The sequence below is a fragment of the Erpetoichthys calabaricus genome, chromosome 4 (genome assembly GCF_900747795.2).
Source record: "Erpetoichthys calabaricus chromosome 4, fErpCal1.3, whole genome shotgun sequence".
In the NCBI taxonomy this organism is placed as follows: domain Eukaryota; kingdom Metazoa; phylum Chordata; class Cladistia; order Polypteriformes; family Polypteridae; genus Erpetoichthys; species Erpetoichthys calabaricus.
The window spans coordinates 58,827,205-58,841,122 of NC_041397.2; the positions used below are offsets into that span (position 1 = coordinate 58,827,205).

The 13,918-nt window shown below is 38.0% G+C and overlaps 1 protein-coding gene across 3 annotated transcripts in view; it reads right to left on the bottom strand.

Moving 5' to 3' along the window:
- The window catches only part of nup58 (nucleoporin 58), a 129,615-nt gene that overhangs the window by 81,853 nt on the left and 33,844 nt on the right, over positions 1-13,918 (bottom strand). For all 3 annotated transcript variants that reach the window (XM_051926391.1, XM_051926389.1, XM_051926390.1), the window contains exon 2: positions 4,572-4,711. In XM_051926391.1, coding sequence (XP_051782351.1) covers positions 4,572-4,711 — 140 coding nt within the window. The remainder of the gene's footprint in view (positions 1-4,571; positions 4,712-13,918) is intronic.

A 13,918-nucleotide genomic window follows, 5' to 3' on the forward strand; every position in this document is an offset into this window, starting at 1 on the left:
AGAGAAAGTCAGCGCAAGAGAGAGAGAAAAGTAAGCTGGGTAGCTTCTCAGCCATCTGCCAATAGCGTCCCTTGTATGAAATCAACTGGGCAAGCATGTACCAGAAATTAAAAGACCCATTGTCCGCAGAAATCCGCGAACCAGCAAAAAATCTACGATATATATTTAAATATGCTTACATATAAAATCCGCGATGGAGTGAAGCCGTGAAAGGCGAAGCGCAATATAGCGAGGGATCACTGTACACCTGTTTTTAAGGCTTATTGACTGAAAGGGGCTTTCATGAAAAAACTTAGGGCTTTGCTACAGGATACACCCTCCACAAGTTAAGGAAGTAAAAATAAAGGTATATATTTCTGTTTTATTTAAACTATTTAAGTTTGTATGCGGGCGGCATGGTGGCGCAGTGAAAGGTGCCAGTTAGGAGACCCGGGTTCGCTTCACGGCGTCGGAGTTTGAATGTTCTCCCTGTGTCTGTTTGGGTTTCCTCCGGGTACTCCAGTTTCCTCCCACAGTCCAAAGACATGCAGATTAGGTGCATTGGCGATTCTAAATTGTCCCTGGTGTGTGGGTGTGTGCGCCCTGCGGTGGGCTGGCACCTTGCCCGGGGTTTGTTTCCTGCCTTGTGCCCTGTGTTGGCAGGGATTGGCTCCTGTACTTAGGATATAGCAGGTTGGATAATGGATGGATGGACATTTGTATGCATAGCCCCATTTGCCCGTTTTCGTTTTTTTTCATTCTTCAGTAATATTTCAGCAAACCCGGAGCTTGTCAGTTCAAATCCTGGTACTGACACCACTGTGTGACCCTGAGGAAGTCGCTTCACCTGCCTGTGCTGCAAAAAAACAAAAGTAATGTAACAAATTGTACCTCACATGTTGCTAGAATAAAGGCATAAGTCAAATAGATAAATATGTATTACAGTGATCCCTCGCTATATCGCGCTTCGCCTTTCGCGGCTTCACTCCATCGCGGATTTTATATGTAAGCATATTTAAATATATATCGCGGATTTTTCGCTGCTTCGCGGGTTTCTGCGGACAATAGGTCTTTTAATTTCTGGTACATGCTTCCTCAGTTGGTTTGCCCAGTTGATTTCATACAAGGGACGCTATTGGCAGATGGCTGAAAAGCTATCCAGCTAACTTTCTCTCTCTCTCTCTCTCTCTCTTGCGCTGACGTAGGGGGGTGTGAGCAGGGGGGCTGTGTGCAGCTGCTTCCTGAAGGACAAGCTGCACGGAGCTTCGCATACTTAAAAGCTCAAAGGGCACGTATTGATTTTTTTTATCTGTCTCTCGCTATCTCTCTCTCTCTCTCTCTCTCTCTCTCTCTTCCTGCTCCTGACAGAGGGGGTGTGAGCTGCCGCCTTCAACAGCTTTGTACCGGCGGTGCTTCGCATACTTAAAAGCCGTATTGATTTTTTTTTTGACTGCTTGCTTTGCACTCATTTGAAAAGGAAGATATGTTTGCATTCTTTTAATTGTGAGACAGAACTGTCATCTCTGTCTTGTCATGGAGCACAGTTTAAACTTTTGAAAAAGAGACAAATGTTTGTTTGCAGTGTTTGAATAACGTTCCTGTCTCTCTACAACCTCCTGTGTTTCTGCGCAAATCTGTGACCCAAGCATGACATTCTAAAAATAACCATATAAACGTATGGTTTCTACTTCGCGGATTTTCCTACTTCGCGGGTGGCTCTGGAACGCAACCCCCGCGATGGAGGAGGGATTACTGTATACACATAGGAACTATTCATTTATTTTCAGTTAAGTCATCTGTAGCAAACCTTTATAAATGAGGGTTTCTCCTTTTTAGATAGTGCAAACTGTTTCTTCTTCATTGAGGTTTTCTCTTGGAGAGCTTTTTTCATTTCATTGAAAATTAAAGCAGCAGCTGCCAAAATATGTAGCTTTCTTATTAATTTTTCAACATTGTGTAAAATAACTTTATAAAGTAACATAAAAGGTTTAAATACTGGTTATCCTTTTACACTAAAATATTACTAAAGAGATACAAAAAAAGTAAAATGCATATTTGTTTTTCTTTAAGGAGATTAAATATTACTGAAGAAAGAAAAAAAAAAAACTAAAACAGCCAAATGGGGCTATGCATACGAACTTAAAAGGTTTAAATAAAACAGAAATATATACTTTTATTTTTACTTCCTTAACTTGTGGAGGGTGTATCCTGTAGCAAAGCCCTAAGTTTTTTCGTGAAAGCCCGTTTCAGTCAATAAGTCTTAAAAACGATTAACACATTTCTATATGTATTGTAAGCATACAATACAACTGACAATATGTTGCGCTTATTTATCTGGTGTACCGACATTTTTGCGCGTTTAACGGCTGAAATCTAACATGGTTTGTGCCCTTCAGAATGAAAACAGTTTGCATTTACCTTTTTAATAAAAAGCGAGCTTTTAAGCCTGAGAAATCACCCCGTAAATGCACACGTTTAATTCTTTATCACTTCAAACAACTGAACTATCCAGAATATTTCAGGCATACATCCAGCATTCAAACTATGTATAAAAAGGTTGTTGTGCTAACTGTTAAAGGAATTCAGCATTTCTTAATTGAAAATGTTCCTTTAATCCTCAACATGTCTCAATGAGTCGTTCTGGTGGTTTTACTTGACATTTTGATGTTCTGGCTAATTGTGTTTGCAGTTGAGATGTTCTTTCCTGATTTATACTTGTTTTCTCGTTAATATTTGTTTCGCTGGTGTTAGTGTTCTGATTAGAGGTTATTGGTCCTTTGATGTCTTGACGGTTTCTTCTTAGAACAGCTCCTACTACGCAATTCCGTCACATACTGGTCTATTGTTTCTCCGCTTTTCTGGAAACATGTAAAAAACTTGTGCCGCTCAAACGTCACATTGCGCTTTGGGTTGCAATACGTTTCGAATTTTTCAACTATTTTGTTCAATTTCATATTGTCTCCATCTTCTTCAAACTGACACCTCTAGCGCCTCTTCGCCAATTACATGTAGAAGCATAGACACTTTCATTTTTTCACTTTTCCTATCTGCTTCAATCACAGCAAGATATAACTCGAATCTCTTCTTTAAATTTTTTCCAATTTTCAGCTACATTTCCCTTTAACTTTAACCCCGTAAATGCACACGTTTAATTGCACGTGTTAATATGTATGCTTACACAGTATTAAACCCACCAAGACATGGAATGGTTTAAATCAAGGCGCTGCGCTACCTTCTTCCAGATCGGTCCCAAGGCGTTTCACATGATTACGTAGGAGGCGTGATGATGCGATACGCGACTCCGCCCCCGTCCATTACAGTATATGGACAAAAAAGATTGTTCCAGTTATGACCGTTACGCTTTGAATTTCGAAATGAAACCTGCCTAATTTTTGTAAGTAAGCTATAAGGAATGAGCCTGCCAAATTTCAGCCTTCCACCTACACGGGAAGTTGGAGAGTGAGTGAGTGAGTGAGTGAGTGAGTGAGTGAGTGAGTGAGTGAGTGAGTGAGTGAGTGAGTGAGTGAGTGAGTGAGTGAGTGAGTGAGTGAGTGAGTGAGTGAGTGAGTCAGTCAGTCAGTCAGTCAGTCAGTCAGTCAGTCAGTCAGTCAGTCAGTCAGTCCTTTGCCTTTTATTAGTATAGATTAATATGGTACTCTTGTGGTTAGGGTCTGTGTGTGTGTGTGTGTGTGTGAGTGTTAATCTTAAGATGCAAGACTAGATCAACCAAGTAACGAACCTGGTAAGTTCACATATACCTGGAGAAGCAAGGGGAAGAGGGGAACACCACGATAATAAAATATTAGCAAAATGAGTAACCATATTACATGTGCTAATGTTGGCCATTTCTAGATCCTTTTCAGTTCAGACTTATAAAGGCATTTCTATTCGAATAAATGCATATGTATCAAAATTAATATTTTAATGCTATAATCTCAAAAAATATTAAATAGCCATATGGTGGTGAGTTTATGGCTCTCAGATTTAAGAAAGCAATTTTTAGAAGGAAGCTGCCAAGTTTTATGAGTGGCCACAGGGAAATGGAAACATGCATCTCCAAATGTACAAAGGTAATCATGTCTTTTGTAAAAAGACTGTCAGACATTTGTAAACCTGTGAAATTCTTGATTTGTACTTATAACAGAGTACACTCTTTTTTTGGCTCAAACATCAAAAGAAACTGATAGCATGGGAACAGAAACATGCTATCCAGTCCAATTTTGAAAGAAGCATAGTGCATTCTGTAAGGTAACATTAATTTTAACAAGATGGACAACTAAAGGTAACAGTTTACTGAAACTAACAACTACACATTAAAAAAGTAAAACTCTTATAGTCATTTCACATTGAGTTCTATACAGGAATAAAATATCTTCAAGTGCATAATAAAAGATGCTAAATGAGCTCTATCAAAAAAGAAGGTTTGTGCAAATACAAAATGTAAAAACAGACAACATATGCAGCATTATGTTTGTGAGGAAAAATAAATTTAATTGTCAGAGTACCACTGAGGCAGGGTGTGGAAAGGGAGTTGGGAGGCAAAGCAAAATACATAAAGTGAAAGGTAATTTCAGAAAATAAATTTAAAATACCTGTATTGCTTCCTCCAAAAGAGAATCCTGTAGTAGGTTTCTGAGCAAACAGGGTGCTTCCCAGTCCCAAAGAAGAAGTAGTTGTAGTAGTATTTGAAGTAAGACTTCCAAAGCTAAAACCTCCAGTAGCTGCAGGGGCACTGAAATAAAGGTAACAAATCAAAATAAATAAGAACTAAATTTGACAAGAAATAAAGATTCCGCTCAAAAAAAGTTTGTCAAGCCCCAATTTTCTTTGGTTATTTGGTACAATGTATTAATCCCCAAGTAACTCGCTTCAACAAAATATCAAATTGAGATTCTGAGGTCTCATAATTTCAAGGTATCATATAGTTTAGCTTTTGTTGTATGTACCTATCTGCAAAAAGGCTTAATTAAAAGCAGTAGTTTTCACAATTTATATTCTGGAAAATATTTTGTTAGAAAATTTAATATATATAAAATTTCATCTCCATTGAAAGAAATAACGACGCCACCCTGACCACTAACGTTTACTGTAAGGAATGCTATGCAGACAAGATATTACACTTCACCAGCAACCACCCATTATCTCATAAATGGAGCTGTGTTAAAACTTTATTCAGAAGAGTCCACATCCATTGTAATATGAAGGAAACAAAAACAAACAAAAGACGCTTTCTTTTCCATCTTTTCGCTTCAAACAGATATTCAAAGACATTCATTAAACAATGCCTACACAGAAGACGCCAAAAAACACAGCAAACAATTGACTTGAACCAGACCCCCCACCCCAACTGGTACACACTTCCTTATCAACACAGTGTGTCTGAAGGTGCAGCACGCATCCTGGCCAAATCAGGCATCAGAATAGCACACACGCCTGCAAATATGCGCACTGTCCTTTTCAATGCTAAAAACAAAAAATCAACAGGAGAAACACGAAATGCAATTTATACCATTGTTTTGAAAACACATTTCAGTATTTGTCCGCCACTGCTGATGAACACGTATTAGCACAGCTGGAGTTATGCTTGTAATGGCAGTGGTGATATGTTCCCTAAGATGATTTTTGTCTCTTATCTTTTCAAATGTCCCCAAAGATAAAAATCAAGTGGGGTGAGATCTGGGAGGCCACCAAGTATGATTAAAATGAATTGCTCTTTATTCAAACGCATGTTTTAGGGTATCTGAAATATAAAAAATAAAATGTTAAAAACCCATATGTATGGAAACTAATGGCCCACCTTCTGTCTGTGAGATAGACAGATAGACAGTTAGATAGATAGTTAGACAGACAGACAGACAGACAGACAATTAAAAACTGCTTAAATGTAAATATACATTAATTTATGTTTTAATCATTTTAAATCATTAATTGCATTACAGATTTTTGCAGTTAAACTATACACTATATTTATACAGGCGTATCAACTAGACATTCGTTATTCTTCAGGTGTAATTATAAAATATGGATTACCATTTTAATTAGGTAGTGCTTGTTTCTTACCAAAACGTATGCTGTATGACACACAGCAACAAATAATAAACACAGCACAAAAACACTATTGTTTACTAAGCACCAATTTCAAATTAAATTTCCTCTTTTTCCTACTAAAATGTTTAACTGCTGCAAACTCAAGCAGTGTCCATTTTAATTTAAATAACAAAATAAAGGTCCAAGTTCCTTAGAGTATCTTTTCTTGCCATTTATGTAGTTTCACAGGACGACTTCTCACTTTTTTCAATTTATTACTCCACTTTCTTTAATGTAAAGATTAAAATACAATCCCCTCTCGTTCCCTGATAAAACCAGCTTCCACTTGCTGCTCTTTGTTCACACTTAGGAAGTTTGCTACAAAAAGATGCCTACTGGCAAAAACTACTGTAATACTTTTAATAAAGGGACACTACAACTAAATTGCAGGGGCTGAAAATATCTGTTTTTGTGTTTTGCCAATCACTAGAGTCTTAATTATTTATTTTATTTTATTTTTTTAGTAAAAACAAGACCATTTTAATTAAATTAAAGACAAATCAAACCCCACCCCTGAGAAGGAGAGCTTAACTAAAGGAGAAAAGCTTAGGGCTTTTTAATAAGACAACAATAAGCAAAGGAAAGGGAGAAATAAATATATATGTAAATAAGAGATGGAGAAGGGAATTAAATGCGGTAATAGTTATTTCTCTTATTCTAAAATAATATTGATCAGATCCTGCCAGGTTTTGAAAAAATTTAGTACAGATCCTCTGAGAATTTGATTTTTTCCAATTGCAAATAATATAAAACATCGGTTTCCCACTGACTTATCAGAGGAGAGTTAGGATTCTTCCAATTTAACAGAATAAGTCTGCGTGCCAAAAGTGTAGTGAATGCAATCACCGTTTGCTTGTCCTTTTCCACTTCAAGTCCGTCTGGAAGAACACCGAACACAGCTGTTCGTGGGTTAGGAGGGATTGTGACCCCAAGGCTGTCTGAAAGGCACTTAAAAATTTTTGTCCAAAATGATGTTAATTTGGTGCAGACCCAGAACATGTGACCCAGTGAGGCATGAGCTTGGTTGCAGCATTCGCAGGTTGGATCTTGCCCTGGAAACATTTTGGACAGTTTTAAGCAAGACAGATGGGCTCGATATATAATTTTTAGTTGAATAATTCTATGCCTTGTGCATATGGAGCTCGAGTGAATTCTCTGCTTTGCTACCTTCCACTCCTTTTCTGATATAATGATTAAGAGATCTTCTTCCCAATGTCCTCTTGGATCTTTGAAAGGTACGGACTCTAACAGAATTTTATATAATGCGGAAATGGTGTTTAATTCCTCGGCAATAAGCAGTATTTTTTCCAGCATTGTGGAGGGTGTGAGGTGGGGAAAATCGGGCAATTTCTGTTTAACAAAATTTCTAATTTGAAGATAGTGAAAGAAATGTGTAGCTGGGAGGTTGAATTTTGAACGTAATTGTTCAAAGGATGCAAATATGTTATCTATATAAAGATCTCTGAGCATTTTAATCCCAAAACTTTTCCAGGTATTAAATACTGGATATGTTTGCAAGGGTTGAAAGAGGTGGTTTTCTTGCAGAGGTGCCACGGATAAAAGATTTTCCATCTTAAAATGCTTTCTAATTTGGTTCCACATTCTAAGTGAGTAAAGCATAACTTGCATTTATCGGAGGGCAGAGCAGGGAGTATATAGAAGTACTACAGGATTTTATTTCTATTGCGGACCAGTCCTGTGTATGTTCATTTATTTGTGTCCAGGTTTTTATGGCTTGTATGTTTGCTGCCCAGTAATAAAACTGAAAATATGGCTTGTATGTTTGCTGCCCAGTAATAAAACTGAAAATTAGGTAGAGCCATGCCATCTTCTGCCTGAGATCTTTGTAGGGTTGCTCTTCGGATACGTGGGTGTTTTGAGTTCCAAATGAATGAGGTTATTGTTGAATCTAATTGCTTAAAAAATGATTTATTGATATATATTGGAATGTTTTGAAATAAAAAAACAACGTTAATTCTTCCGGCTAGAGTGAGATGAAGGGTTGACCATCTATCTAAGTCTTGCTTAATTTTTTCCATACAGACGGCAAAGTTTTGTTGATAAAGAGCTTCATGTTTACTTGTGATATTTACCCCTAGGTATTTAAACTGATCTGCTATGGTAAAAGGTATGGTGTCCAATCTGATATTATATGCTTGTGAATTCACTGGATTGAGTATACTTTTATTCAGATTAATTTTAAGACCAGATATCTTTTGAAATTCTGTTAGTGCTGTTAGAACTGCAGGGACAGTGTTTTCTGGGTCTGATATATATAAAACCATATCATCTGCATATAGAGAAATTTTCTGTTCCAGTCCTTCTCTGACAATCCCCTTTATCTGATAAGAATTTCGGCAGTGAACCGCCAGTGGTTCAATGGCGATTGCAAACAGCAGTGGTGACAAGGGACATCCTTGTCTGGTGCCACGTTCTAGCTTAAAGTAGTCTGAGCAGATGTTATTAATACACACTGAAGCTTCTGGATTGGTATACAGTAGTTTGACCCATGCACAAATATTCGGCCCAAACCCAAATTTCTCCAATGCAGTGAAAAGGTAGTTCCATTCAATCATATCAAATGCTTTTTCTGTGTCTAATGATAGTAAAATCTCTGGGGTGTTTGATTTTGCTGGTGAATATATAACATTAAACATGCGTCGTAGATTGGAAGATAGATGTCGGCCTTTAATAAATCCAGTTTGATCCTGTGATATTACCGAGGGCAGCACTTTCTCCATCCTTCTAGCTAGAATTTTTGAGAGTATCTTAACATCATTATTCAGGAGTGAAATTGGTCTGTATGATGCACATTGTAACATGTCCTTATTTTGTTTAGGAAAGACGGTAATTAATGCTTGTCGAAATGTTCGAGGTAGTATTTGGTTGTCTCTAGCTTCTGTAAATGTTGCCAATAAGAGGGGAGCTAGCTGAGTGGAGAATTTCTTATAAAATTCTACGGGGTAGCCATCAGGGCCTCCTGATTTCCCGCTTTGTAGTGACTTTATGGCATCTAGTAATTCTGTTAGCGTTAGAGGTTTATCCAGTTCCTCGGCACTTAAAGCATCTATTTGTGGTGTCTGTAATGTATCCAGAAATGCATAGATTGTGTGTTGTCTTCTTTGAGCTCAGTAGAATATAAGGATTTATAATAATCTCTAAATGTGTGCATTATATTTTTATGGTCTATAATTTCTTCGCCATTCGTGTTGGTAATTACTGGTATTGCATTGCGAACTTCTTGTTTGTGAATTTGTTGAGCTAAAAGCTTATTAGCTTTTTCTCCGTGTTCATAGTAATGATGTCTAGACTTATAAGTTGTTCAGTTTCTTTAGTTGTTAAGATATTAAGTTCTGTATGCAGGGCCTGCCTTTTCCTGTGGAGAGCTTCGCTTGGACGCCTGGCTTGTTCTTCATCTATTCTAGTAATTTCACTTCTTAGCTCTGATATTTTCTTGGTTTCTAATTTATTTCTGTGGGAAACAAATGAAATAATCTGTCCTCTTAAGAAGGCCTTTAGAGTTTCCCCAGAGTGTTCCTGCGGAGACCTCTGTGGGCGTGTTTGTCTCTAGGAAGAAGCTGATTTGTTTGGATATAAATTCTGTGCAGTTCTCGTCTGCCAGTAGAAGAGGGTTAAGGCGCCATCTGCGAGGTGAGTGTGAGGGGCTTATTGATTTTAGCTCCAAGACTAGAGGTGCATGGTCAAGAGATAACAATTGTGTTGTATTTGCATGATTTAATTGTAGACAAGAAATTATTATCTATAAAAAAAAATCAATTCTTGAGTAGCTATAATGCACTGCATTTTTTTATTTTTAATAAATTTGCAAAAATCTCAAGTAAACATTTTTCAAGTTGTCATTATGGGGTGTTGTGTGTAGAATTCTGAGGAAAAAAATGAATTTAATCCATTTTGGAATAAGGCTGTAACATAACAAAATGTGGAAAAAGTGATGCGCTGTGAATACTTTCCGGAAGCACTGTACTCTTGGTAATTTAAATGCAACTCCTTCGTGAAAAACTCCCCATCAATTTACAGTGGTACTGTAAATTGCCAATTTTTGTAATGACAATGTGAACTTTAAAGACATCACACAGCCCTAGCGTACACATACAGAGAAAGTGGAAAAAATATAAGAGACTAGAGTGCATTGCGATCAAAGTCCCAAGGTCAGTACAGAACTGGTGGTGAAAAGTATGGTGATGGTTTCATCATTGTTGTCAATGTGGTACTTAAAATGTTTACAGAAAGAGCTGTTTGTTACCACATGATGCACAGTACTCTTTCAAGTGTTCTGAATGCACAGTAAATGTCATCATACATTGTGTGCAATTAACAGTTCAAGCAGGGTTGTGTAGTGGGCCTTCTGTGAAATTGTGAAGCAAACTGTCTGCAGTGAATCACGGCAACAGCCAGGGGATGTGGTTCTAAAAAGCTGAGACACACAGATGCATGCAAAGACCAGTGGATTAAAAGGGAAGATGTGGGTATCATACCAGAACTGTCTAATCATTTTTCTTCACATGTAGAAGGACAATGTGAAGGTTAACAGCCAGTTGTAAATGCATCAAAATGTGTCACATTTCCAAAAAGTAGAAAAGCTAAACCATGGTGAAACTGATATATGAAGATTTCTACCGATGTACCACACACCACTAACTAGAATACTGTTTTGGATAAGTGTCAATAAGCGAGCTGCTCAATTTTGAACAATTTTAAACAACTACTGAAAAGAGCATTAGAGTAGTCTAAATTAGGAAAAAGAAGCAGGATAATCTTGGTAATATAAAATACACAAAATGTGCTAAGAATTAAAAGATGGATTTGCAAACAAGCTTTATTTGAGCTTGGAGCTACTGTTTGATTCTGATTCTAAACACCACACCCAGGTTAAGCAAACAGGTGTTGACACCGAGTGTTATTCATAATGTTATTGAAATTAAGGATGAGGAATTATAATTAGTTCCATATCCAATACATATCACCTTACTAGTAGGGCTGCAACGATTAGTTGATGCAATCAACGACGTCTACTACAAAAATCGTCGACGTGTTATAAACAGAACCTTCAATAGAGGCTCCAGTCACAAAGAACCACATTGGTTTTTGTAACTGCAATGCACTACATGAATGTCTGGGGGCAGTATCGTTTGTCAAGACTGCACACAGTCCTACCAACGAAGAACAACGTCTGAGGAGGAGAAGAAGAATGTAGAGGAAAAAAACGTAGTTGCAATGGCGACTCGGATAGAGGTGGGGGAAGGAGATGGAAAAAAATTGAGACATAAACTTTCTAAAGTGTGGGAGCACTTCACCGAAAAAGAAAAAAAAAAGTTGAATGCAGATTATGCAAAGCGGAGCTTTCTTTTCACGGCAGCACCACACAAGCATCCTGGAGCTGTGATGCTGCCGTCTCCCGAGAGGAAAGTTTTAGCGAGTAAAGTTAGTATCACGTGTTAACGTTGATGTTTGTACTATAATGTGTATATCAAGGTTTCGACAATGATAGCTAACCCTTAAACATATACATACTTGGGGGTTAATGCACCCCTGGACGCCAAATACTTTTTAGCTGCACTTTTTAAGTAAACGTCACAATTCACAAAGAAAATGTTAAATTTTAATGGAACACGTATTTTTTTTTCATGCAAAGAGCATCACAATTACTGCGACACTGACGATTTTGCACACTGCAAATGAACTATAAAAACTATTAAAAAAAACTACAACAATCTATACTAATAAAAGGCAAAGCCCTCACTGACTGACTGACTGACTCAACACTAATTCTCCAACTTCCCGTATAGGTAGAAGGCTGAAATTTGGCAGGCTCATTCCTTACAGCTTACTTACAAAAATTAGGCAGGTTTCATTTCGAAATTCTACGCGAAATGGTCATAACTGGAACCTGTTTTTTGTCCATATACTCTAATGGAGGAGGCGGAGTCACGTATCGCGTCATCACGCCTCCTACATAATCACGTGAACTAAAAACAAGGAAGAGATTTACAGCACGAGTCAAACGCAGGAACGAAGGTAAATGACGTTAATTTTTGAGTGTCTTAATACTGTGTAAGCATACATATTAACACATGTGCAATTAAATGTGTGCATTTACGGGGTGATTTCTCAGGCTTAAAAGCTCGCCTTTTATTAAAGAGGTAAATGCAAACTGTTTTCATTCTGAAGTGCACAAACCACATTAGATTTCATGCTCAAGAGTAAACTCAGCACACAGCTTGGTCATATTACAACCAGTTCATTTTCCTCAGTTTAAAAAGGTTTACTTTTCTTCTTAATAAAATTTTTAAAGCAGTACTTCGCCGCTGCGAAGCGTGGGTATTTTGATATATATCAAAATATATCGCATCATCACGCCTCCCACGTAAGCACGTGAACTGACCCGCTGCCGTTTGTAATGCCATATTCGCGAGATACAAGTTTAATGAGAAGACACGAGGTATGGACATCGCAACATCACACAAGACAGCGGCTCACGTGAAGTGACTGAACGTAGCAGGAGTGATCACTTTGATGAATCAAACCTGTTCAAAAAACACATTACACAATTGATAAGGTACGAAAACAATATGAAACCGATTGTGGATTTGCGTACAGCCACTGAAACTTTGTGACGGCACGAGACTTCAGGTCACGTGTCTGCAAAAGAACGTCATTGAGGCAACTATTTTTACTGGCGGTGGCTCAGGTGAGAGAGTTTTTTATTCCTCGCATCCCCGTTATACCCTCTGATCTCCCATTTCAATTCAAACGCCTCCAATTTCCACTAAGGCTCTGCTTCGCAATGACAATTAATAAGTCTCAGGGACAGACCCTACAAAAGGTTGGCATTGATTTGAGGCAAGACTGATTTTCACATAGCAAACTCTACGTTGCATGCTCAAGAGTAAGCTCAGCACACAGCTTGGTCATATTACAACCAGAGGGGCGAACTGACAACGTGATATACAAAGAGATCCTTAACAAATAATTATTGATTCATTTTCCCTCAATTTAAAAAGGTTTACTTTTCTTCTTAATAAAATTTTTAAAGCAATACTTCGCCGCTGCAAAGCGCGGGTATTTTGATATATATCAAAATATATCGCATCATCATGCCTCCCACGTAAGCACGTGACTGACCCGCTACAGTTTGCAATGCCATATTCGCGAGATACAAGTTTAATGAGAAGACACTTTTAACTGCCGGGTCTTAGCTAACATTAAATAAACCCGTGGACATCGCAACATCACACAAGAGAGCGGATCACGTGAAGTGACTGAACGCAGCAGGAGTGATCACTTCGATGAATCAAACCTGTTCAAAAACAAATAACACAATTGATAAGGTACGAGCAGAATATGAAACCGATTGTGGATTTGTGTACAGCCACTGAAACTTTGTGACGGCACGAGACTTCAGGTCACGTGTCTGCAAAAGAACGTCATTGAGGCAACTATTTTTACTGGCGGTGGCTCAGGGGAGAGAGTTTTTATTCCTCGCATCCCCGTTATACCCCTCTGATCTCCCATTTCAATTCAAACGCCTCCAATTTCCACTAAGGCTCTGCTTCGCAATGACAATTAATAAGTCTCAGGGACAGACCCTACAAAAGGTTGGCATTGATTTGAGGCAGGACTGCTTTTCACATGGCCAACTGTACGTTGCATGCTCAACAGTAAGCTACCACACAGCTTGGTCATATTACAAGCAGAGGGGCGAACTGACAACGTGCTATACAAAGAGATCCTTAACAAATAATTATTGATACATTTTCCTCGGTTTAAAAAGGTTTACTTTTCTTCTTAATAAAAATTTTAAAGCAGTACTTCGCCGCTGTGAAGCGCGGGT